The 26,547-nt window shown below is 38.4% G+C and overlaps 1 protein-coding gene across 3 annotated transcripts in view; it reads left to right on the top strand.

Moving 5' to 3' along the window:
* Positions 1-26,547, top strand: part of Copg2 (coatomer protein complex, subunit gamma 2) — a 149,262-nt gene that overhangs the window by 15,206 nt on the left and 107,509 nt on the right. For all 3 annotated transcript variants that reach the window (NR_149738.1, XR_001785154.2, NM_017478.3), the window contains 4 exons: positions 18,000-18,075; positions 20,150-20,242; positions 21,636-21,722; positions 22,715-22,872. Coding sequence is in view for 1 of the 3 variants with exons in the window: in NM_017478.3 (NP_059506.1) it covers positions 18,000-18,075; positions 20,150-20,242; positions 21,636-21,722; positions 22,715-22,872 (414 nt within the window). In the remaining 2 variants the exon portion in view is untranslated. The remainder of the gene's footprint in view (positions 1-17,999; positions 18,076-20,149; positions 20,243-21,635; positions 21,723-22,714; positions 22,873-26,547) is intronic.

Below are 26,547 nucleotides of genomic sequence, written 5' to 3'. Positions count from 1 at the left end.
CAAATTGTGGGTCATGGCTCCTTTTGGGGTCATTTAAGACCATTGGAAAACACAGCTACATTACAATTCATAACAGTAGCAAAATTACAGTTATAAAACAGCAACAAAAATAATTTTATGGTTGGGGTCATCACAACATGAGAAACTGTATAAAAGGGTCACAGCATTAGATAGGTTGAGAATCACTGCCCCAGACTGTTAGTAGAAACTTGGATCTCAATCAATGTGTAAGACTCAGAAGTTAAAGGAGCAGGACAGAAAAAAAATCACCTTAAAGAATATCCAAAATCACCATGAATAGATTGTTAGTAGAAACATAGGTCTTAAAGATGCTGATAGTGAGGAATCATTGGAAGAATGAAGAAGCTGGAAAATGTAGGAGGGGGAGTGGTTTTACTATAGTGGCAGGAAGCTTAGCAAGCTATGTTCTGTGCTTATGTGAGAAGTATGGCTTATAATACATGAACTTAGATTTTAACTGATGAGATTTCCAAGCAGTGTTGAAGATTGATTCTGATTTCTTTTTATGTGTTTAGTACACTTTGCCCCTTCTTAGAATTGGGAACAAAACACCCATGGAAGGAGTTACAAAGACAAAGTTTGGAGCTGTGACGAAAGGATGGACCATCTAGAGACTGCCATATCCAGGGATCCATCCCATAATCAGCTTCCAAATGCTGACACCATTGCATACACTAGCAAGATTTTGCTGAAAGGACCCAGATAGAGCTGTCTCTTGTGAAACTATGCCGGGGCCTAGCAAACACAGAAATGGATGCTCACAGTCAGCTATTGGATGGATCACAGGGCCCCCAATGGAGGAGCTAGAGAAAGTGCCCAAGGAGCTAAAGGGATCTGCAACCCTATAGGTGGAACAACATTATGAACTAACCAGTACCCCCGGAGCTCTTGACTCTAGCTGCATATGTATCAAAAGATGGCCTAGTCGGCCATCACTGGAAAGAGAGGCCCATTGGACTTGTAAACTTTATATGCCCCAGTACAGGGGAACGCCAGGGCCAAAAGGTGGGAGTGGGTGGGTAGGGGAGTGTGGGGGAGGGTATGGGGGACTTTTGGGATAGCATTGGAAATATAAATGAGGAAAATACCTAATAAAAAAATTTTTTTTAAAAATTGAAAGTAGGCAAATTGAGAAGAGACCTGTTTAAAAAGAAACCAGTTTTCTTTAGGTAGGATTTGGGAGGTAAAGACAGGAGAATCGGGAGTTCAAGGCATTTTTGACAACATAGTTAACTTGAGGCCAGTCAGGGCTACATGAGATCCTGTCTCAAAAACAACCGCCACAAACCTGAAGAAATAATAACAACAAAACACCAAAGTTAGGACTTGATAATTCTTTGTCTGTCTAAAGGGCATAGGGTGCTAACACTAAGATAGAGTCACTGTCATGAAAGTGTGCTACTGAGAAACAGTGAAAGGAGTCAGTGATGAAAAATTAGATCAAAAGGTCAGAGGCTTCATTTGGACACTAAAGAGGTCACCCATGAGGCTCATGATTCCCTTAGCACTTAAGCAGAAGCTGAAAATAGAGATGAGTTTATCAAGGCCAGATCTGTAGTTGAGCCTCTGTCTAAAAGCAGCGAGTCTGTACTTATATGGTAGACCCACAAGATGCTTGAGTATATTATGCCAGCAGAAGCACTATGACTTTGACTTGAAGGTATACAGAGAGGATGGAGTGAGAGAAGCTTTCAACACTTGTGAGTTCAGCATGTAGCAATAGGCTAATATGTCAGTTCAATTTTGAGGACATACTAGCTGTACTTTATGATCAAGTGGAAGTGGCTGGCTTCATGGGCAGATCTAAAGAGTGACACTGAAAACTATTTAGATTTCTGCTTAAGCACTTTTCCTGGCTAGATTTTAAAGTTGTTTAGGGCCTTTCTTAGTCTTTTCCTGTTACTGTGATAAAATACCCTGAAAAGGCAACTTAAGGGAAAAATGGGTTATTTGACTTCCAATAACATTATTGCTAGGATATCAAAGCAACAGGGATTTGAATGAGCTGGTCACTTAATTTTAAAGTTCACAGTTGTAGGTTATAGTTCAATAGGACAAGAAAGTCACAGCAGAAGGAGCCTGAGAGAACTGGTGACATTATATCCACAGAGAAGCAAACAACAATGAACAAATTTATGCATAGTATTCAGTGTGGTTTTTTTGTTTTTGGTTTTGGTTTTGGTTTTTGGCTTTTGGTTTTTGGTTATTTCTATACAGCCCAAGATTTCTTGCCTAGGGAATGGTGTTACCCTCAGTGGGAAGGTCCAAAATAATCCCCCACAGACTTACCCAAAGGTCCCTCTTCCAGGTTGTTCTAGGTTTTGACAAGTTGATAATTTACATTAGCCCTCACAGAGCCAATGACTTTTTTCTTTCCATTTTCTCTATTTTTAAATAGACACATCTGTACTTGTTTGTTATACTGTGGCATTCTTACATTTTGTTTTTGTCCACAGGTCCAGAGATAGGGAGGATAGCTGCATCAGGAATGAAAAGAGTCTCATTCAAATCTAATTTGATGATTTGATAATAAGATTTAGACGTTAGAATTGGTGAAATTGTGATGAGATTTTAGATTGACTTGGTGCTGTAATATGTTAATACTGTATACATGATCCTACAGTCTGGAGATACCTTGGGATGGGGTGAATGTATTTTTCAGATGAAATGGATGCAGCTTTCATGGCACAATGATTTTGTGTCATGATCTCATGGCATAATGATCACTATGTTGGACTTTAAATTCTACAGAACTGTAAGAATATAGATATGTACTGTTATGCCTCTAATTCTGGTAATCTGTTACAGTCAGACTAGAAAACAAATAGTGCAGATAGCCAGCCATTCTATACACATAGACAGTGTGTTAAAGGGCAGGAAAACCTGAAGGCAGATACTTCATAAATATGAATTAGTAATAAGTATATGGAACTGTTACTATCAGGGAAATGTAAACTAAAATCTCAATATGTTATTATGTCATAGGATAGTTAAAAACATGGCAATACAAAAAACACAAACAAAACAATAACAAAACTTTAGTATAGAGTATGTAGGACAATTGAAAATTTCATGTACTGTGGTACAACTGTAACTGCTTTAGAAAACAATTTCTTATAAAGTTAAATCTATAATAACCCTGTGGCCAGTAATACTTCTAGATACTTACCCACAGAAAATGAAAATATATGCCTACATACAAAACTGTGTAAGAATTTTGTAGCAACTTTGTGATAGGTCTAGACCACAGACAATCCAAGTGCATGTGGCTAGAAGAATGGATAAACAGTGTGACTTACTCATGCAGTTGGTGTGCTGCACAGCTACCAGAAGGAACAAATCGGTGATTCAGACAGCAGCACACATGAACCTCTAAAACTACACGTTAGAACAACAACAACCAAAACCCAAACCCAATCCAAAACAAAACAAAACAAAACAAAAACCCCTACAAAGAACGGTTTTACTTTTTTAAATTGCAAGGACAGTCTAAAGTCATTTGTGTTAGTAGAAGCTACAAGTCTAGTGGCTTGGATGACTGCATAAAAATGAGCATAAGGAGCTTTCTGTGGGCATACAAATATTCAGTCGTTTAACTTGGTGTTTACATGTTTACCATGCTTGCCAAAACTCATCTAAGTGGACACTCAGATTGTTTTGGTTTATAAAGTTACAGCTCAGCTAAAGAGGAACTTAATGAGATTTTGTAACGGCTTAAAGTAGGTCAGGTAGACCACGTCTGGTGATGCTGTTGTATGTGAAAGCCTATGTCTGAAGAATGTGGAGGATTTGGGGGTTGAGTTCTAAAGAATATCCTTCATCTGAACCTTGGGAGTAGTGTATGTGTGGCAGGGGTGATGGTAAACCTCCATTACTGATCTTAGCAGATTTAGAAACACCTAAAAGACTAGTGACACACAACTTGAATGTGTCTAGGAAGTTGTTTCCTGAGATGCTTAAATAAGGAATATCCACCCAGAATGTGGGTAGTGCCATCCTACAGGCTGGAGGCCCAGACTGAATGAAAAAGGTTTCCAGAAAGTCAGCAGAATGCTGTCATTTTCCATCTTTTTGCTTCTTGGCCCATCATGACTTCAACTGTTCTGCTATATTCTGTCCACCACTGCTATATCCTGTCCACCACTGTGGGCAGAATCCTCTGAAACCATGAGCTAAAATAAATCCTGTTGGTTTCTATGAAACATTTAGTTACAGCAATGAAGAAAGAGAAGTAAGAAAGGGTGGGTATCAGTTTGTGGTAAGTTAACATCTCTAGTCTCCATAAATAAGTAGTTCATAAATAGTGATTTGTTGTAGTTTGTAATCATGCAAAAATTTTGAATTGTTAGAGTTAACATATGGATTTTGTTTGGGAGATGAAAATAGTTTTAGAAAACTAAGTCTTTCCATGTACTTGATGAAGAACATTCAAATCTGAGCCAGTTTGTCTGGGTGAATGTCTCAGTTGTCCTTGTGACTAGTTTGAGAAGTGGCTGTGAGGGACATGGTCAGTCTTTTCTGTGGTAAAATGCTGCTGTCATAGCTCTTCACTAGCATTTTCATTTCAAATTCAAAAAATGAATTTCCAGCTGGTATTTGAAGTCCTACAATCTTTGGGTCTGAGAAACTCTATAGTCCTAATTACCTCCCATCTCTACTCCAATCTGTACTTCAGAAGTGCTTACTCATCAGCCTGTGGTCAAGGGAGCACTTGAATCCTGGGAGTTCAAGTCAGTGCAGTTCTGTTGGCCAAATGCCTAATGCTATTTGATACCATGTATCCTTTTACATGTTTCTTCTCTGCCTACAATTGTCTTGTTTCCTTTTTTGCATAGTTCAGACACTTAGTATTTTGCTATTGATTTCCCTATTCTCCTTGACAGTTTAGCAATTTCAGTTGTTCTTAAAGAACTGTTTTGTATGTATACTCTAGTATTTAATATGTTGTTCAGCACACACTTGTCTAAGTATTTCTCTGACCTCTGCACCATTAGAATATTGAGAACAAGAGTCATGTCTTACATTGTTGATACTGTTAAAACTGGAACATTATCTCCCATTTATAGAAATTCAGTATAGGCATGTTGCAGAGCGTAAACAGCATAATCTACTTTAAATAAGGGCAGTGAAATTCTCAGCATAATTTATCTTCCTCTCTGTTTTGGGAAAGTCATATGGTAGGGAGGGTGAAAGGGGTGTTTTGATGGATGTTGAGAACCCTTTCTGTGTCTGCCTTTCTTTATTTTCTCCTACCTAGTATGTATTCCCTTTTCAAATGAAGTTGTGGAGACTCTTGAAGAGAGGTGCTAAAATGCTACCACATCATAAGCATCCTTTCCAAGCCTGACGAACAACAGTGACTAGAAATGAAGGCCAGGGACTGTGAATTGTAGCCAAGATGAAGTAAGGGGACTGTAGTCTGTCTTTCCCAGTGGCACAACAAGAAAGTTCAGTAAAAATACAAAAGAAACTACTGAGGCCTCCAAAAAATAGTTAATAGCAAGTAAATTGGGGAGAGAAAGCATTACTTAATAAATGACTACTAAATGAGCAGCAAGCGTCATGCGTTCTGTCCCTTAGACTCTGGGCTGAATTAGGACTGGATCAAGTGGGATCCAGGGAGATGTCTACCTCTGGCTTGAGCACAGGTTGAAGAAGAAGGGCCATGGAGGACCTGTAAACTGCAGAGCACAGGGAAGAATTTGTGTTGCTTTTTTCCTCTTCTAGTTTTTTCATGAGGACAGCTCCAATGATAGAACAACTATACTATGGTGTGTAATTGGTATTATAGACACCTAAAACCCCGAGAAAAAAGATGTCACTGGAAAGGGTGCTCCTGGTGAGTGACGATCAGGGCGAATACACTTACTGTCATTACTAGCAACATCCTGCTTAGTCTTCCGTGGCCCCCAAAGCTCATGTATTTGAATGCTTAGCCACCAGAGAGTGGCACTATTTGAAAGGGTTAATAGGATTAGGAGGTGTGGCATTGTTGAAGAGTGTCAGTGGGAATGGGCTTTGAGGTTTCAAAAGCCCATGCCAAGTCCAGAATCTCTCTCTTTCACCTTTTGGATCAAGTTGTAGCTCTTAGCAACTGCTGTAGTGCCTGCCTATGTGCAACTATTCTTCCTGCTGTAATGGTAATGGATTAAACCTCTGAAACTGTAAGTGAGCACCCAAATGCTTTTGTTGATAATAGTTGTCTTGGTCATGGTGTCACAGCAATAGAACAGTGACTAAGACAATAGCTAAAACATGCTGAGCAAAAAGAACAATACTGGTGGTATCTACAGTACTTAATTTCAAACACTAGTACAGAGTCACAGTAGTAAAGAGCAGCATGATACCAGCACAAATATAGATAGACAGAAGCCCCGTAAGTAACCCATACATCTCTTTCTAAGTGATTCTTGAAAAAGATGCTAAAGGCTTGCTTTGGGAAAAAGCCTTTTTGACAACTGAAAGCCTTTTTGACAACTGGTGCCTTATTTTGTATAGAAATAAACTAAAAATAGATCACAAATTTAAGTATGAGATCCTAAACTTTGAAACTACTAAAAGAAAACATTGGTCTGGATGAAGATTTCCCAAATAGCACTCTAGTAGCCCAGAAAACAGAAGCGAGAGTTGAGAAGCAGGACCATGCCAAATTCAGTAAGCTTCACAGCGAGGAAACCATGGAATGAAGACACAGTCTACAGAGTGGGAGAAAAGCTTTGCAGGGAACGATCTGTCTGTCAGCAGTTAATGTCTACAATATGTAAAGATCAGAAAAACAACATGAAAAAAAAAGTCAAATCCAACCAAAGAAGGGCAATGATAAGAAAAGACCCCTTCCGTAAATTCTGTTTTTATAAAGGCAGAAATTTTATTTCTACAGGAAAAGCACTGCAGTTCATAGTCCACAGTACTCTCAGATCTGAGCCACTATGTTTGAGGCAGCGTTGTTGACATGAATGCTCTGTGTCGTGCAAGGGCATGTATTTTATGCTCAGAACCAAAGTTTCAGTAAAGTCACATCATGCAACATGGATGAGCACTGCCAGAACACACTAACTTTGTTCTGATCTCCACATATGCACTGTAACATACTTGAATCTTCATTTCTGCATATCCCCCCAATATCATGCACACATTGCACACATGCAAATGCACATTTCACTGAAGTGCTATAAAGGCAATCTCAAATACACAGAAGCTGAAGTAATTCTCTTCTAGTATATTAACATATAAATAAAGAGGTTTTTTTTTTCAGTCAGAATAAAGTAATGAAAATGTGGATCTACATAAAGGAATAGGATATTGGAAGTAACTAAAAACACTGTGAAAAAACAAGAGAAGGGTTTGACCTTGGTCTGTCTGCATTGATGAAACATAGCATACTGTATAACATTGCCACCTATTTTATGGCAAAGCAGTGTGAATATATATGTGGGTAATGGTTGTCATAATTTATTTTGCCAAGGAGCAAGCAGCCCAATGGAGTGGTGGGATGCCCACTGAGCAGTATTAAGTTAGAGACGGTTCCCTGTTAGGTTAAAGACTGTCCCTCTAGGACAGCATTTCTCAATCTATGGATCATAACCTCTTTCTTTGGGGGCGACATACAAGATATTCTGCATGTCAGATATTTACATTATGATTCATAACATAATAGCAAAATTACAGTTATGAAGTAACAGTGAAATAATGTTATGGTTGGGGTCATCACAGCATGAGGAACTGTATTAAAGGGTTCGTTCCAGCATTAGCAAGGTTGAGAAGCACTGCTCTAGGAAGCAGTGTACAGTGGTATGTGGATGATGCTGTTTGAGTTCCAATGCAATCATGTGAAGAAGAGAAGATTTGAGGAGATATTAGTTAGCTTGCCTAAGAGACCAATGCCGTTTGAAAAAAAGCTTCCTAGCGCTGCCTTTCTCTCTTCAGGCCTTTGACCATTGAAACCACCTAGAGAGTACCAGTTTTTAAAGACTAGGCCCTCACCACACATTACATTTACTAGCCTGATCTTGGACTTCCCATCCTCCAGACTGTAAGCAAATGAGTTTCTATTCATTACAAATTAACTTGATCTAAAATATTTCTTCATATCAGCAGAAATAGACTGAGGCGGCACTCTCTTCCCATTTGTGATGTTGGAGAGAGATCCTCATTAGTTGAGGGATAAAAGGCAGAAACATTTAACTAATTGGCTTTTGGTTCCTGTTGACTGTCCTCAGCACAGAAGTACCGTCACACTTTTCTATACCCAGCACGAGAAGTTGCCTACCAGGGACACCCCACACTCCCGCATCTATGAAGGCCTGGGACAGGGAGTAAAGTATATAGTGCATCAGGAGTAATGATGGCTGCTGGGCCACTTTGAAGCCAGCATCTTAGTGAAGGTAAAGTAGCCTGGTCCACTTATAGAGGATAATGAGCTGATCTTGATTCTGTGTAGTGGCAGCAGATCCCATTGTCGTTCAGATTTGTGTTGGCCACTTGAGTACATTCTGGTGCTTTTATGCCTATGGCAGTGGTGTTTGGAAATAGTCCAACCAGGGTGTATCCAACAAAGAGCTCATATCCTGTGGAATATAGATTTGAGTCGCATTCTGGAAAGATAACAGGACTGGATGAGATAACAAGACTGGATGAAGTATATACAAAGATCGGGGGAGTAATAGAATAGCATAGAAAGAAATGATGGCCATCAGTTACAGCCTTAGAATAAGTTGTAGACACGAGGATTTCATACTGTGTTTTGCTCAGTCTTCTGTGTTCAGGCTTTGGTTGAAATAGTATGTAGTTACCATCCTGAACCTTCAGTAGTAGATTAGACTTAATAGAGATATGTAGATTGAAGGATGTATATACATCCTGCATTAGATGCTTCTTCTGAGCCATGTGGCATAGTTTCAGGCTTCTTTGATTGTAGCTGTGGTATAGTGAGCAATTGTGTGTAGGATTCAGCTCACTTTATTTATATTGCCTTATTTCTGGCTTATGTATTTTGTTTCCTATCCAGTGGGATTATATATAACTTATATCTCTATGCCCCAGAAATGTGGGAGAATTGATTAAAGCTAATGTTTAGCCAGATGCTCTAGGATGTATTGCAAAAGGCTTCTTAGACGACTGCTTTGTTATCTGTGTTGCGATTCCTGATTAAAAGGAAGGAGGTAAGATGTACCGTAGTTCACTGTTTCAGAGGCTCCAGGCCATGGACACTTGGCTCTCGTGCTTTTGGTCTCTTACCTGGTGAAGCAGATCATTATTCTGGTGAGCTGGTAGTGCAGGTGGACCATTTGAGGAAACAGGAGACAAAAAGCAGCAGAGAAAAAAGTTGGGGACAAAATATACCCTTCAAAGCAGTGAACTGCCTCTTCAGCCAGGCTTTCCTGCCAAGGTTTCCAACACCTCTCAATGATGGCATCATACTACAAATCCATTAGGAGATCAAAAAGCCCACTAGCTGGCCACCAAGTCCTTAACACATGAGCCCTTTGGGATAACACTTCATATCCCAACCATACAGTTGCTCATTAAATAACTAGTTGCAAACTGGAGAACATCTCTTTATACTAATTTTGCCTACTGACCTGCTGTCTTTCCTGTGCTTCAGTTCTTTAGCACATTCCCATATAAGCCTTTTGGAGCAAATCTTTTCTACACACAGGGAAAATAAGACAGTTATAAAGCATGACTTAGGAAACTGTGGGTCATGGCTAAAACCTTTGCTTAATCTTTGAAAATAAAATTTTATTTTAATATAGCTATACCCGTTTGTAATACATTATGTATGACTGCTTTTAGGCCATGAAAGATTTGAGTAGTGTTGAGGAGAAGTATAGACTACAAAATTCTAAAACATTTACTAATTGATACTTTTCATAAACAACAAAAAAGCCAATTCCTAATGATGCTGTAGCAAATGACTGCAAACCTGCTAACTTAGAACAGCAGGCAGGCTTGGTGGCTTAAAAACAGCATAGATTGCTCATTTTACAAATCAAGGTGGGAAGAGTTTGTTATACAAATATGTGGACCTGAGTTTGAATCCCCAGAACCAATGTGGTAGATTAGCATTAGTGAAATGGGAAGCAGAGACTAGAGAATTCCTGGAAAGCCCATGGGCTAGCTAGTCTGGCATACGGAGCAGTAAAACAACAAAGTACTTCAAACAAGGTGGAAGGCAGAGACCAATATCTTGGGTTTTCCTCTGACGTCCACATGCTTGCTGTAGTATGCATGTGATCACACTTACACATATGAATGTATGCATGCACACTTACCATATACAAAAACATACAAACACATATATTATATTAACACATGCAAAACATCTCTGAAAAGCAATTTTAGTGGGCTGGAGTCAGAGGTGTGCCCAGGGCTAGCTCTTTTTGGCCACTGAAGGAAGTTTGCTTGCCTTCTCTAGCTTCTGGAGGCTGCCTGCATCTTTTTGTTTCATATGTCATTGTCACATCTTCTACATCCTGTATCAGTGTCTTAGTTAGGGTTTTACTGCTGTGAACAGACACCATGACCAAGGCAAGTCTTATAAAAACAACATTTAATTGGGGCTGGCTTACAGGTTCAGCGGTTCAGTCCATTATCACCAAAGTGGGAGCATGGCAGTATCCAGGCAGGCATGGCTCAGGCAGAACTGAGAGTTCCACGTCTTCATCCAAAGGCTGCTAGTGGAAGACTGACTTCCAGGCAACTAGGGTGAGAGTATTAAGCCCACACCCACAGTGACACACCTACTCCAACCAGGTCACACCTCCAAATGGTGCCACTCCCTGGTCCAAGAATATACAAACCATCACAATCAGTCTCCTGTTTCACTCTGGTAAGTATACTTGTGATTGTATTACAGCCCACTTATAATATCTTATTTTATATGGCAAAGTCCTTTGTAGATGTGATTTTTTTTTTTAGAAAGCATTTTCCAAGTTGTGCTGTTTTATTTTTTTTCCTCCAATTTTATTAGGTATTTACTTCATTTACATTTCAAATGCTATCCTGAAAGTCCCCTATACCCTCTGCCTACCCCATATTCTGGTAGCATCCTATCTTAAAGTCTTTAATAAAATCACATCTACAAGCCAGGGCCTGGCAAACACAGAAGTGGATGCTCACAGTCAGCTATTGGATGGAACACAGGGCCCCCAGTGGAGGAGCTAGAGAAGGTACCCAAGGAGCTGACAGGGTCTGCAACCCTATAGGTGGAACAACAATATGAACTAACCAGTACCCCCCAGAGCTCATATCTCTAGCTGCATATGTAGCAGAAGATGGCCTAGTCGGTCATCATTGGGAAGAGAGGCCCCTTGGTCTTGTAAACTTTATATGCCCCAGTACAGGGGAATGCCAGGGCCAAGAAGTGGGAGTGGGTGGGTAGGGGAGCAGGGGTGGGGAGGGTATAGGGGACTTTTGGGATTGCGTTCGAAATGTAAATGCAGTAAATACCTAATAAAAAATTGGAGGAAAAAATAAATAAAACAGCACAACTTGGAAAATGCTTTCTAAAAAATAAAAAAATCTACAAAGGACTTTGCCATGTAAAATAAGATTATAGGTTCTAGAGAATAGCACCTGAATATATTTGACACTTTGCATTTAGCTGATCAGTCTTTCCTCTAATCCTCCCAAGTTACATCTGCCATACATGTGAAATACATTTTCCCTCTTACAATAGTTTCCAAAGACTAAAACATGGTGTCAACTCTAGCTCAGAAATCCTAGCTGTCATCATTTAAATTGTCAAGAGCTGGAGAAATGGCTCAGTGGTTTAGAACACCAACTGCTCTTCTAGTCATCCTGAATTCAATTCCCAGCAACCACATGGTGGCTCACAACCATCTGTGATGGGATCTGATGTCCTCTTCTGGTGTGTCTGAAGACAGCTACAGTGTGCTCATATACATAAATATACAAAAAAATTAAATCTTTTTAAAAAATAAATAAATTGTCAAAATGTAGTATGGACAAGTTTCTGGGCAAATTCTCTCCTGGTAAAGACTAGTATGCTTCCTGCTGTCATAAGTCCACAGAAATGTGCTCCTAGATAGAGTGGAGGGGTGGGCAGAGAATCGGGCAACACGCATTCTCTACTGTAAAGGGAGAAATGTATTTTTTTTAGAAAAAGGAATTGATAATGCTAAACAACTATATAGACTTTGTTTAAGCTCAAGCCCCTACCACCTGTGTGTATTCTGCTTTGATGTTTTTGTGTTAGTGTAGTGGAATTGAGTAGCTGTGAGGAGGTCTCAACAGCTTGCAAAGCCTAAAGTATTTCTTAGATTGTCCTTGTTAGAGTGTATGCTGGTTGACAGTATGAGTCTTTGTCTTTTGCTCATTAGCATGTCCAAGTCTCTAGAATAGTACTTGCTATATAATAAATACTTATTGTAATGTAGAACAAAAAGTAAAGATTAAAGTAATTTAATAGAAGTGAAGGGGCAAACCTTTAATATGGCTGAGTTAACCCCAGTTTATTGATAAACAAAATATTCAGCGATAAAATATAGAAAAATTTTCTTGGTTTATGAAGAAATAAATTTACAACTTAAAATAGCATAGTTCATTCAAACAAAAATTGTAACAGAATGACCAATGGAAAAAATGCATCTTGGATAGATTATATTGTTGAGAAAAAAAAACAAAGAGTGCTAGTCCCTTAAATATAGGTGTAGTGGTGTGTGCCTGCAAATGCAATCCTAGCACCTGGTACTATAAGAAGAGGATTATAAATTCCAAGTCAGCTTAAGCAGTATAGTAAGTTCCAGCACCATACTACACAGTAAATATGGAGGGTGCGAGTGGGGACAGACTCAGGGGACAGAGACAGATAATGACTCCAGAGACTGACCACTTGACCAAGTCTGGTTTTAGCCATTCATGATGGTTTGAAGTGTCAGAAAGAATGGGGGCAGCGTCTACAAAGCTATAAGAAAAAGTATGAGGAGATCCAAGAACAGTTTACAAATTGTTAAGTACGTTGTTTTTCAACTTCAGGGACAATACTCAGACTTTAAAACTTGAAAGATCTTAAAGATCATAACATCAATGAGCTTTTCTTACAATTAAAAGTTTAAATTACAGTAATCTTAAAGTTAAGAGTGAATTCTATAATATGTTGTAGAAAATGCATTAGCAGTGAACACTGAGTTTTTTTTATAAAAGTAAGTATAAACCACTCTAGGAATTATTGTTAGAAATTGAATATAAATATTATATATAGTTATAAATATTTTTGTGATAATGCAAAAATGTGATACAAAAATTGAGGAGAGATAAGCAAGCAGACAAAAGAGATATGTTTTATAAGTTAATTTTTTTAATCTACGATAATATGGCAACTACAAAGAAAGCTAAAGTTAAAATAGAAATCTTCCACATTTCAGAAAGCACAACACTTAGCAGAGCCTGGTAACTATAGCCCTGTTTGGTAAGGTAGGGAGGGAATAGCTTGTCTAAGCCTACTAAAATTATAGGAACATTAACTGAGGTAAAGTTTAAGACTCAGTTCTTTAGTCCCACCTTTGTGTTGTAAGTGCTCAGTAACCATGCAGACCCTACAGTTGCTATGGTCAATGATAAAAAACATCCCATCACCTCCAAAAAAAATTTTTTTTTGGAGAGCATTGGATTATAAGGAACAAAGAAAGTATTCAAAATAAAGTTGCTACAGAAAATGATTGGATACAATTAACTCTACATGTAGTCTGTTAAAAGAGGTACAGATTAGAGAGAGCATACAGTCAGGTGTGGTGCACATTGGTAATCTTAGCACTTAGGAAGTATAGGCAAGAGGATTGCAGAGTCAAGGTCATCCTGGGCTATATAGAAGAATCTGTCTCAAAACACCCCAACAGCAGAAGTAATGGACAAAAAACAAAACCCCAACAAACTATGCTAGATATTGTGATGTAAGAAAAATACAAAGTAAAATTGAATGTAGAAGAATACACAAGGGGCTGGTGAGATGGCTCAGTGGGTAAGAGCACCCGACTGTTCTTCCGAAGGTCCAGAGTTCAAATCCCAGCAACCACATGGTGGCTCACAACCATCCGTAACGAGATCTGACTCCCTCTTCTGGAGTGTGTGAAGACAGCTACAGTGTATTTACATAAAATAATAAATAAATCTTAAAAAAAAAAAAAGAAGAATACACAAAAACACACAAGCCAGCTCTGAAAGAGCTTAGGCCATGCTGTTAATGCTAGGAAAGTAGTTCCTATGGAAAAAAAAATGTTTTAAATGAGACAAAAGAAGTACTTTTTGACCATGAAAAATGAGGACAGAATGGTAGTGAATTATGTAATCAGTTAATAGGTGATCAAAAGCCTAAAACACAATAAATGCAAATAGAACCAAATATTATCAGTTTCATTATACAAAGAAGATTTAAACACATACTGATTTTGAATAGTGATTATTATGATTAATATTTATTAAAACTACACCTTTATAATAAAAAAGTCACCTTTACATGTGTTTGTGGAATTATTTTAAAATATTCTGCATGCGTTTAGGCCCTGAAAACATTTAATTTCAGAAAATGGAAATATAATAGAAATTATATGGTGTAATCAGATTGTAAATTTATTTAGAAAACAAAAGTGAATAAAGCTGTGCTCAAAACATTTCATAATCATTAGCCTGTAAGTTATATAGTAGTTGGATGTTTTCTGTAGTTGACAATAGTTTGTGGATGTCCTTGAAAGTCTATAGAGAATCAAGAGTACGCCCTACAGTATCAGAAGACAGTCAGAAAAATGTTCACACCCCAGAACTTCTCCAGCAGCTGCTGCTCCAATTGCCCATCAAGTACTGGACTACACTCAGTTAACCAGGCACTGCTCTGTGGCAGCTGTGCTGGGCACAGCAGCAGCTTTTGACTCCAGACCTTATGGTCCTTTGCATTGCCTATTAATAACTTCAAATCTGCCTGGTTCTGTCTGTTCTCTGCCTGTAGTTTAGGAACCTTGAATCAGTTCTCTAGTCAGAAATGGACAGCAGTGATAGGGCTCTGGTCACAATAGTATTCAGTGCTCTACCTGGAGTGTCCAGTTCAGGAAGCCCTGTGAACTAAGTGTTCTATTTATAAAATTAGGGGGAAAATGCAAATAAACAAGAAAGAAATTAATAAAGATAAAACAGAAACTATAAGAATATAATATAGAAAGCTTAACTACAAGCCAAAGAGCTAATTTTTTAAAAGACTGAAATAAACTTAATTCAGAAAAAGAAATATTGTACAAAATTAGAACAGAAGAGAAATAATAAGACATAGTTAAGAAGTAAAATAATTATTGTGGGAATATTTTATAAACTTTAATGCAAATAAGTTTGGGATATGTTTGAAAGTGATGTTCTGCCAGGGTTGGGGGATACCCAGGAAGCCCCCACCTGCTCAGAGGAGAAGGGGAGAGGGGGATGTGGGAAGGATTGTGAGAGAGGGTGACTGGGAGGGGGGGAGTGAAAGGGATGTAAAGTGAATAAGTAATAAATAAACAAATAAATAAGAAAGTGACTTTCTATGAAAATATATATTAACAAAATTGTCTCCAGAAGAGATAGAAAACTTAAAAGGACCCTAAACTGTAGAAATCAATTCTTAAAAGAGTGTTTGTTTGTTTATTTGTATGAAACAAGGTCTCACTGTATAGTCCTGGTTGGCTGGTCTAAAACCCATTTTGTAGATCAGGCTGGCCTTGAAACTCAGATCTGCCAACTCCTAGGATTAAAGACATTTGCCACCACCTCCACTTTTACTTAAAACTTATATAAAAACTATATTGTAGCCATGGACGTAAAATATATTTCCAGTCCTAGCATTTGGAAAGCTAAGAAACAAAGATTGTGAATTTAACACTAGCCTAGACTATACAATGAGATTATAATAAACTATAATATTTCATATCTGCAGAATAGTACTTCATATTTTAAAGGAAGCATCTTAAATTTTTAAATAAAATTTATCACAATAAGGAAATTTCATCAATTTTTAAATTATGTATGTATTTATGTGGGTGTGCATATACATGTGATAGCACACTATGGTGGTCAGAGGACAACTTTCTGAAATTAGTTCCTTCTACTATATGGTTCCCAGGCTTTGTCTTAGGTCATCCCTTATCAGTTCTTCAACACACAGAATTCCCTCCGTGTAGTGCCTTGGGTTAATATTTAAAAACAAAGTCCACATGATTATATGTCCAAAAGGTACTTGTCAAAATTCATGCCTGTTTAAAAAACACCCAACCCTGAGAAACAGAAAAAGGTGAAGAGTGCATTACCAAGTAAGGTATGTCATAAACTTAAGGCTAGGGGTGTAGCTCAGTGGTACAGTGTGTTTAGGGTCCTCGCCTGGTCCTGTAAGTGGCAGCATGGCAGTTTATCTAATGGAAAGCAATAAACAGGATCAAATGCTTAATACTGCCATTTTTTCAGAGTCATAACTTACACAGTTACATGGTAAGAAGAAATAGAGTATTGTTTTGAAAAGGAAGTACCGAGGATCTAAAATGATTCTTGTTTTACTATTCAATAAAACAGGAAAGGTCAAAATCCAGGGGTTAGCATTTTAATAAATCTTGCAAAAAAAAAAACCAACCTTCCTTACTAGAAAATTCCAGTTATCTCCAGTTAAGTGGTGTTGAAAACTCGGTAGGTGAGAAGACAAATATTATATTAATTACCATCTTCTAATATCTAGAAACTTCATTAAATTAATTACTTTACAGTGTAAAAAGGATAAGCCGTTAACTCTCAGTTTTTCATACTTTTTGCTCTGGCTGTCCTAACACAATGAGCCAGTTGTGGCCCTTTTAGATAGATGAGGGGAGCTGAGAAAGGCAGAGGAAGCAGGGAGTGTGAGGGCCAGTCTGGGAGTAGTGTAGTTCCTAGAGGACTTGGGAAGGGAGGATAAGAGGCTAGTTAACCTTTTCAAAGTATGATGTGAAATTGTCTAGCTCAGTTCATATGCATCTGCCTAGTTCTAAAGCCTGCTAGAAAGAAGTCATTGGTGGTTGTCAGGTTTTGGAACCTGTGACTGAGAGGGAAGTAAGAGGGAATAAATGAACTTATTATTTGTTAATTTTATATAAAAAGTTTTTCTAGTCTGATAGCTTTTTAGGATTTGGGGACTGTATTAGTCAGGGTTCTCTAGAGTCACAGAACTTATGGATAGTCTCTAGATAGTAAAGGAATTTATTGATGACTTACAGTCGGCAGCCCAATTCCCAACAATTGTTCAGTCGCAGCTGTGAATGGAAGTCCAAGGATCTAGCAGTTACTCAGTCTCACGCAGCAAGCAGGCGAAGGAGCAAGGGCTCGAGCTAGACTCCCTTCTTCCAATGTCCTTATATTGTCTCCAGCAAAAGGTGTAGCCCAGATTAAAGGTGTGTTCCACCACACCTTTAATCCCAGATGAAAGGCATAGCCCAGATTAAAGGTGTGTTCCTTAACTCGGAGATTCAATCTTCTGGAATCCATAGCCACTATGGCTCAAGATCTTCAAACCAAGATCCAGATAAGGATCTCCAAGCCTCCAGATAAGGGTCACTGGTGAGCCTTCCAATTCCGGATTGTAGTTCATTCCAAATATTGTCAAGTTGACAACCAGGAATAGCCACTACAGGGACCTTAGGGCTTTCTATAATATTGCCATCATCATCATCACCACCACTATCGCCATCACTATTATTGTTTATTAAATGTATTTAAAATTATGTATGTTTTCATTTGTTTATGTGGTTTAGTTTTAGTTTTTCATTCTATTGGTATATGCCTTCCATGAAGCAAAAAACTTGGTTATGTTCACCACTCTATTTAATTATTAGGGTTTACACTTATAGAATTCACCACAAGTAGTTTTTGAACTAGTAGAGGCAGTAAGGTCATTATGAAGACAGGGAATTGGTTAGAAGTGGACTCTAGGAAGAGAACATTTTGATTAAAATCATGCTAATCAATTTGTCTTTCTTAAGTCTGACCAAGGACATGACTGGAAAGGAAGATGTATACCGAGGCCCAGCCATCAGGGCTCTCTGCAGAATCACAGATGTAAGTTCTCTGTTCAGTGCATTGCTAAAGGACACACTAACTGTGGATTTATGCTTAGGTGTATTTCTGAGGTCTCAATCTTCTCAAGGGTTATCTTTTTTTTTTTTTTTTTTTTTTTTGAGACAGGATCTTTAACTTGCAATATAGCTCAGACCAGCCTTGAATTCACAATCCTTCTGTCTCAGCCTTCTGAGTGCTAGAATTAAAGGCAGGTATCACCATACTAGGCTTACGGATCAGACTGGAAATTTTATAAATCTAGATCCTAGAAGAAATAGTATGAACAGCTTAATTTATTTTGCTACCTTGTTATTGTGTTGTGGTTTTCTTTTTGGTGTTAAATTTTTAGTTAATACTTAGCAAATTCTTTTTAATCTGAATATTGGTCCTAGTATGTTTACACATTTTATCTGCCACCACCCTTCTGGGACAAAAAGCTTTTCTCGTGTTAAGTTTACAAGAACCTTCCTTCCAGACGATTCTGTGTCGAGGGGTTGCTGTAGTAGGATAATACATATTTAATTTCCTATGTATCGGAAGATAATGAGACATTTTATTTGATGTGTAGAATTAAGGTGTGTGACATGTGCCTTACATAGAGAAGCATTTAAGCATCTTTAAGATTTCAAAAGGAGTATCCGCCCTTGCCGCAGACCCTCTGGGTCCCTGTGTCTGCGTGGAACGGGGTCTCTTGATGCGGGTGGGCAAAGCGTGAATGAATGACAGACAGACGCACACAGGAGAGTTTGTGTGGAATCTGAATGTAATTTTTCAAATCGAACATCAGACTTTTTATGCAGAAGACAATAAGGAAGTTGGGTGACATACCCGCAAGGTACAAATGAGGTAACCGGATGCTTAATGACTCTTACACAGAACAGAGGAAATGAAAACACAAAGACTGGCAGAAACTGGGCAATAAAATAACTGAGACAGAGTCAGCCCTATCTAAGGTCAGCTATAGTCTCAGAAGCCAGGTGTGAGAACTTTTCACTCCTAGGGCAAGGGCTTTCACACCCAAGTCATGGTTCTAACTAGGGAGTTCCGTTCTAGCTAACCATCTCATGAATAATGCAATACTCTAAAACCACAGCCCGATCTACTTCCTAAACCATTGTAAATTCCTGTATATGGGTGTAACTCAGCTATAGTTCTAAATATCTATTTTGGTTTCTCCTATGGTCAGAAACTTCTTTCTTCCTTAGTGATGGTAGATTCCTGTGAAGGGCAGTGACCTAACTTTTACTCAAAGTGATAGTGTAATACCAGGGGCAGTACTGAATTCCAAGCCCAAGGTCTTGCTAAGGACGAACTAGGACTGTTGGAACACTGGCGGACGGCTTTAGCTATGTCAGAATTCAATCTTAAAAGGCACTTATGATAGGAAAATATTGAAAGAGAGCACGTGGATCCATACACTAGACTAACTCGGGAATGGAACGCAGGAATGAAAAATCACTGTATGGGTAGGGAATGCTAGACTCCAGGAGGAGAGCTTCCTTGAAACTCTTTTGCCTCATGAGTGACTTTTAAGCCTCTCAGCTTGTCCAGTTGACTCGACCAGAGAGCGTAGCATTTCTCCCTTCCTTTTTTTAATTTTCAGCCAAAGTTCCAGGATGTCCCGCCTTGTCGTAGCTACAGACCTCAGGAGCACTCTAAAGATGAGTGGAAGCACAACGATTACTAGTAAAACAATGCCAAAAATAATAACAAGTAGGAATATATATTGAACCCAATCCAGGGGGTTCAATGCACTTAGGTTGTTTTTCAAATCTCTAGCCAATTGGAACTTCCTTTTCTTTTTCTTTATTTTTGGGGAAAGAAGAGTCTTCATTTGCTCAGGTTAGCCTCTGTTTGCACTCATGTGTGTGTTTGTGTGTGTGTGTGTGTGTGTGTGTGTGTGTGTGCGTGTAGCTTTTTCTAAATTATTTGAATTCTGCTCTCTAGAATATGATTACTATGTATAAAATCTTCATTACAAAATGAATATTTATACAGAACATATCTATATCCATTTTTGTACATTATTTTGCATGAATGGTTTTTAACAGCATTTTCTTTTTAATGCTATTAGGGAACAATGTTGCAAGCCGTTGAAAGGTACATGAAGCAGGCCATTGTGGATAAAGTATCCAGTGTAGCCAGCTCAGCGCTGGTCTCTTCCTTAGTAAGTGATTAGGCCACTCTTTGTTCTTATGTGCGCTAGTGGCTAGTTTAAAAATAACTTACTACTCTTGTCCTCTTATAAGAGGAACAGTTAAAAATATGTGTATATCCTGTTACTTTGTCCAAACACGCAGCAGTTATAATGGGCAGTAAAAATGTGACTGTTCAAGTTTAGAAACTTTGGGGCCTGAAGATACTGAGTAGGAGAAGAGTAATGGACAGTGGAGAAACAGGGGCTAGTGTTAAGTTCCTCCTCTGTGCTCAGATGTTTACCTCCAGCCTCTTTGTTCTCAGCTTCCCTTGGTTTCTAGTATCTATCTGTGTCCTTTAAAGTCTTCCTTATTACCTCTGAATTTCAAGAAGTGACCTTTTTGTTTCAGAAATAGCTTTTCTTTCTCCTTTCATCAAAACAAAAACTTTTCTTTTTTTTAAAGATTATATATGTGAGTACACTGTCACTGCTTCAGATATACCAGAAGAGAGCATTAGATCACATTAAAGATGGTTGTGAGCCCCCATGTTGTTGCTGGGAATTGAACTCAGGACCTCTGCAAGAGCAGCAGTCAGTGCTCTTAACCACTGAACCATCTATCCAGCCCCCAAAATGTATTCTTTAAAATCTTAACACATTCATTTGATTAAAATCAGTAAATATGGGACTATAGATTGCTTGGTTAGTGAAATGCTTGCCAGTAAGCATGAGGACATAGTCTCAGAACCCACATAAAAAAACTTGTATGGTGGCACATGTAATCTCAGCTCTGGGGAGGTGGAGACAGGCAGATTCCTGTAGCTCACCAGCTAGTCAGCCTAGACAGTTGCAGGCCCCAGATCCAAGTGAGAGATCGTGCTTCAAAAAACAAGTTTGATCCCTAGCCTCTCTCTATATAGCACATGTGTGTGCGGGCACACACATGCACACACCACCACCACCACCACCACCACCATACCACACCACACCTATGAACAAGTATACTTACTCACACATCCATACAAATCATTAGAGCAGACTGCCTGATTCTAGAATGTCATGGAACAGGTTTTAGATCAAGGAATATGCTTGTTTCTTTTTCAGTGGAACCTGGAAGTCAAGCTAATGTTAACATTCCTTAAGAGTCATTCTGTTTGATGCTTCTCTTCTTTCCCTTTTGTGGCTTTCTTTTCCTTGTCTCTTCCAGCTCACAAATGTGTAGATGTCTATTACTATACAAAGAGATATTAAAGAAAAAAATTTCAGTTTATAGTTGCCTTAGAATATAGACAATGTAGACTTAAAAAGCAGCAGTATTTCAATGTTTGGGAAATATCTTTAGTAATTTTTGCAAGAAATTTAACTTGCATTTCTAGTGTCTAGTGATCATGCATTATGTATTCCCCCATTTTTCTTAATTTAGCACATGATGAAGATAAGCTATGATGTGGTTAAACGATGGATAAATGAAGCCCAAGAAGCTGCATCAAGTGACAATATCATGGTGCAGGTACTGTCTTTGATATCATCTTATGTGTCAGGACAAAGTAGTGATTATCCAGCAGTAAAGGCAAACTTTTGACATATTAATCCACTTACTAGTACATATTATCAAGTAAGGTATCTTACAAACTATTATTACTTCCATTGGCTTTCTATTTGGTAGAAGATAAATGACCTCCAGTAGGAATGGTCAAGAAAAAAAAATCCCTTTTTAGTAGTAGATAGAAATGCTTATTCCAAAGGGATTAACAATGCATTTTGGACTTTTATTTGAAAGACAATTTGTGTAAAAGAAAACTTAGTTTCTTAGTCTTGATAATAAATAATGTAAAAAATAATCAGCCAATCTTGCTATATAACATATTGAACAAATCTTTTAGGAAGAGCTTATGATATTTATTAAGCTATTATCAAAAGGAATATAATCAAAAGTCTAATTGGTAATTTATGTGAAATCTCTGTATGTGTTTGAAAAAGTATTGTTTATATCTTCTTACATTAGCGTATTTAATAATGTGAGAAACAATCATTTCCTCTTGAGACATCTGCTGGTCTAATTCTGACCAGTGTACTTCCATACAAGGGGTTGATGATGACACTCTCCTAGCCTACATTAGGAGACTTATCCTGTATTAAGGTGGTGACACTTGAAGGCATGTACTTGTAGTCCCAGCACTCAGGAGCCTGGGGTATCTATGTAAGTTAGATCTGAGGGTGTGAGCCATTTTTAAACTCACTAGATCTATCTTTAGGTTGTATACAGCCCCTTTCTTACTGGCTACTCTGAATTTACAACTTCTGGAGTAAATTACACACACTCTTTTTTTTTTTTCTTAGTGATCCTGGTGTTCGTTTCATATAAAAAGATACTGTATTTTGTCTGTTTGACTTAGATATCTTTTTTTTTGAAAAGTCTTTTGTCTAGTTCTATGCAGTTGTCTTTCCTGTAGGTGACCTGCTGTCTTCCTAAGCTCATGTGGCACTCTTTCTTCTTCTTAGTACCATGCACTAGGAGTGCTCTATCACCTTAGGAAGAATGATCGGCTTGCTGTCTCCAAGATGTTAAATAAGTTTACCAAATCTGGTCTCAAATCACAGTTTGCATACTGTATGCTGATTCGAATTGCTAGTCGCTTACTGAAAGAAAGCGAGGATGGGTGAGTATCCTAAGCTGAGTTGGTTTCGATTTACAAGTTAATATTTCCTTAGAATTTATTTTTGTTTATGAATATTTTTAGGGTAGCACTGACTTTACAGACAAGTTTAATGTTTTCCAGATTACAAAGAAATTGACAGCTGAGCATGATGGCGCACGCCTTTAATCCCAGCACTCAGGAGGCAGACGCAGGCAGATCTCTTGAGTTCGAGGCCTGCCTGGTCTACAGAGTGAGTTCCAGGACATTCAGGACTATGTAGAAACCCTATCTCAAACAAATGAACAAACAAACAAATAAAACTAAAAAGAAATTAAGGATTCTAAGTAACACAGTATTGTTTTACCTTTATATATGCTCATATATGTAATGATTATTGATAACATAGTTATGAATGGGTACCAGAGGTAAAATGCTGTAGGCCCTAAGTTATACAGATAATTGAATATGATAATCAGGAGGGACATTAAAAATCATCTTGTATATCTTATATAAGAGAATGTAGAAATACTAAATTGAATAATTTGCCTAAGATCACTGTGTAAGTGTGAGTTACATGTGAACTTAGCAGCAATACCTTGGCAGTCCTAGAGGCTGGGAGGAGACAGGAAGAGGATAGGGATCTTTCAAGGTATATACACTTGGAGCAAAGAAGAAACATCCTCACCCTAAATGGCTTATGGCTTTCCCTTTTCAATTTATAGACAGGATCTCTCCAGGTTGGCCTCTCTTGCCTCAGTCTCCCAAGTGCTGGAATTGTAGGTATGCACTACTACCTGGCCAGTAATGGTTTAATTTTAAAATAGATTTCTCATTGGATCTGGAAAGCTGTAGAGTTAACACCAAAATCTCTAAACTAGTTGAGTGCCAAAGTCCTGCCAAGAAAGCCAGTGTAGTCTGTCTGCAGTTCAGTTATGACTGTCAGAGAGCTGAATTTGATTAAAACCAAAGCAGAACTGAACCCTAGGTTAGCTACTGGCTTCTCATAACAGAAAGAACTTGCTATTTTCTTGTTTTAAGTATTGTTTTATGTTAGTCTGTACTATATTTTTATAAGCAGTGTTTAGCAGAAAATCAAAAAAGTCAAAGTGGCAAGAAGAATGTGACTTTACTGAAGGAAAAAGTATTAGTAAAAGCAGATTTACTGATGATCCATGTGTTGGAGTTAATTAGCAGTGACTTTAATAACAGTTTCACCATAGGGTACCTTTTCTAATTATGGTAGATGCACTTTTTCATGGAAGTGCTTTTCGGTAGTTGAAAGTGACTTTTCAGCTCTTAAAACTTTTGGAACCAGGTCTAGTAATCTGATGGTTTCCCATTCTTTTAACTGAAATGGTTATGCTATTAGATATGATATCCATGGTTAGAATTTTGTCCTGCGGGTAAATAGCTTTTGTTAAACAGCAAAACATCTTTACTTTAACAACTTAACATCTCTAGAACTTAGTTTCCTTAACTGTGAAGTAATTTATCTGTCAGAATTATTGTAATAATTTAAGTCATATGCAAGAACAGTAAAGTGGATAAATTACTAAAGAACAAAAGTATTTTAATTTTACATACAAACCTTTTGTAACCACCTAAACACCAAGTTGATAGTTTTATGTGGCAGTGATTGTTCAAACATCTGGTTACACAAGCATCTGGCTACAGATACGTCAGCGTAAATACATACTTCACACTCTTCCCATATTTATTACCCTTGTGTTCTATGATAGACACAGCACACATAAATACTTACCCTAAATAAGGAATCCATGGCAACCAAAGTACAGATACCACCAAAGTTCCAACTTGGTGAACAAGTGAGTTTTATAGGACTGTGGGTGGGAGGTTATTTACAGGAGAAGAAATGACTCAAGGCAGCATCCTTAGGCCCACCTCAGCATGGGCGACAACTCACAAAAGCTGGAAACGTAGCATACAGCACAGGCTGTAGGAAGCTCAGCAGGTTGGAAAGTGTCCTTTTCATGTGACTCTGGTCTAAATCTCTTCTAGACAGCTCTGCTGGCTTCTGCTGCTTTCAGGCAGCTGGTTGGTCTCAGAGTCTTTTTAGTAGCTTTTTCCTCTGAGAGTCTTCTCTATAGCTCAGATTGTTTGAGTCTTGGCATCTCTGTTCCTGTTACTTAATTTGGGACAGAAGGGGCCTAGAGAATCTGGTCAGTTTTAGGAACTTCCTAGAGCTATTTCGAGTTATTTTCCTTTCTTCTTAAGGAGCTTCCCTGCAGGATGGATTGCTTCTATATTGGAGGAGATTGTTGCACAACATTCCATCTCTTCCTTTGTCTCTTACATACTTCCCATCCCCTCTTCTACAATCATCTCTGAACCTTGGAGACAGTGTCTTTGTTAGGCTTTCTATTGCTGTGAAGAGACACCGTGACCAGGGCAACTTTTATAAAGGAAGATATTTAATTTAGGGCTGGTTTACAGCTCAGAGGTTTAGTCCAATATCGTCACGGTGAGAAACATGGCGGCATGCACACAGACATGGTACTGGAAAAGAAACCGAGAGTGCTACATCTTGATCCACAGGCAGCAGAAGTGAAAGTGACACTAGGCCTAGTTTGAACAACTGAGACCTCAAAGCCCACACTTCCTCTAACAAGGCCACACTTCCTAATCTTGCCACCCCCTATAGGCCAAGCATTCAAACATATGAGTGTGTGGGGCCACTCCTATTCAGACCATCACAGGGTGACTATATAGTTCTACTGTGACTGAGAAATAGGCCGCTGTGCCACAGTTACTTGTTCTCAGGAGCTTCGTCAGCGGTTATGTTGAGGCTGACAACAGCAGTGATCTGTGGGCATAAATACACATTTAGAAGGCAGTGTGATGGGCATATCACATCCATCATAAAAAAAAAAAAAATTCCTCATCGGGACCTGTGACCTCAGTAGTCACAGGTTTCTGTCTTGGCTTATGTATCAGATGTGAACTCCCTCTTCTGAAGTGGGCCTTAAATCAGTTGGAGGGCTGTTCTAACCCACAGTAGCCAAGCCACTATTGTACAAGTAGGCACATCCTGCCCAGCATATGGTATTTCAACTCCTAGGGTCTATAGCTAGAAATGAAAAATTATTTTAGTAAGTTCATTACTATTAATTACTAGGAAAAGAGATTAGAGAACTTGATGATAGCTCAGTGAAAATTACCTAAACTGAAATATAGGAAGAAAAATAAAGGGAAAAATGAATAGAAAACTTGAAGCCTAGGGAAACACATCATAGTCTAATGTATCTGTAGTGTGACTCAGAAAGAGAGAAAAGGAAATGGGACAAAGTATTTGAAGAGATCAAAGGTCAGCTGCTGATACCAGGAGGCTAGTGAGCTCCGGTGAATGAGAAGTGTGAAGCACATGTACACTAGCCTTGTGTGTCATGTCGCTAAAGCCAGAAAGAAAGGAACCACAGAATGCACAGCATACTAGAGTCAAGGAGATAGAAGGAAGAATAGCAGTTGCTGTGATGAGTGGGTCATTATCATTGTCAGCTTAACTGGATATAGAGTTACCTAGGAGACACACCTCTGGATATGTCTGTGCGGTTGTTTCTAAAGAAGATCTAGCCTGAATGTGGGCTCAGGTTCCCAGTTGGAAAGAAAGGTAAGAAGGAGAATGTGACCATTGATCCTTCTCTGCTTTCTGACTTGGGAGAGAAGGTCACAGCTGCC

Source organism: Mus musculus, chromosome 6, assembly GCF_000001635.26.
Source record: "Mus musculus strain C57BL/6J chromosome 6, GRCm38.p6 C57BL/6J".
In the NCBI taxonomy this organism is placed as follows: domain Eukaryota; kingdom Metazoa; phylum Chordata; class Mammalia; order Rodentia; family Muridae; genus Mus; species Mus musculus.
This window is presented reverse-complemented; position numbering and strand designations above follow the sequence as displayed.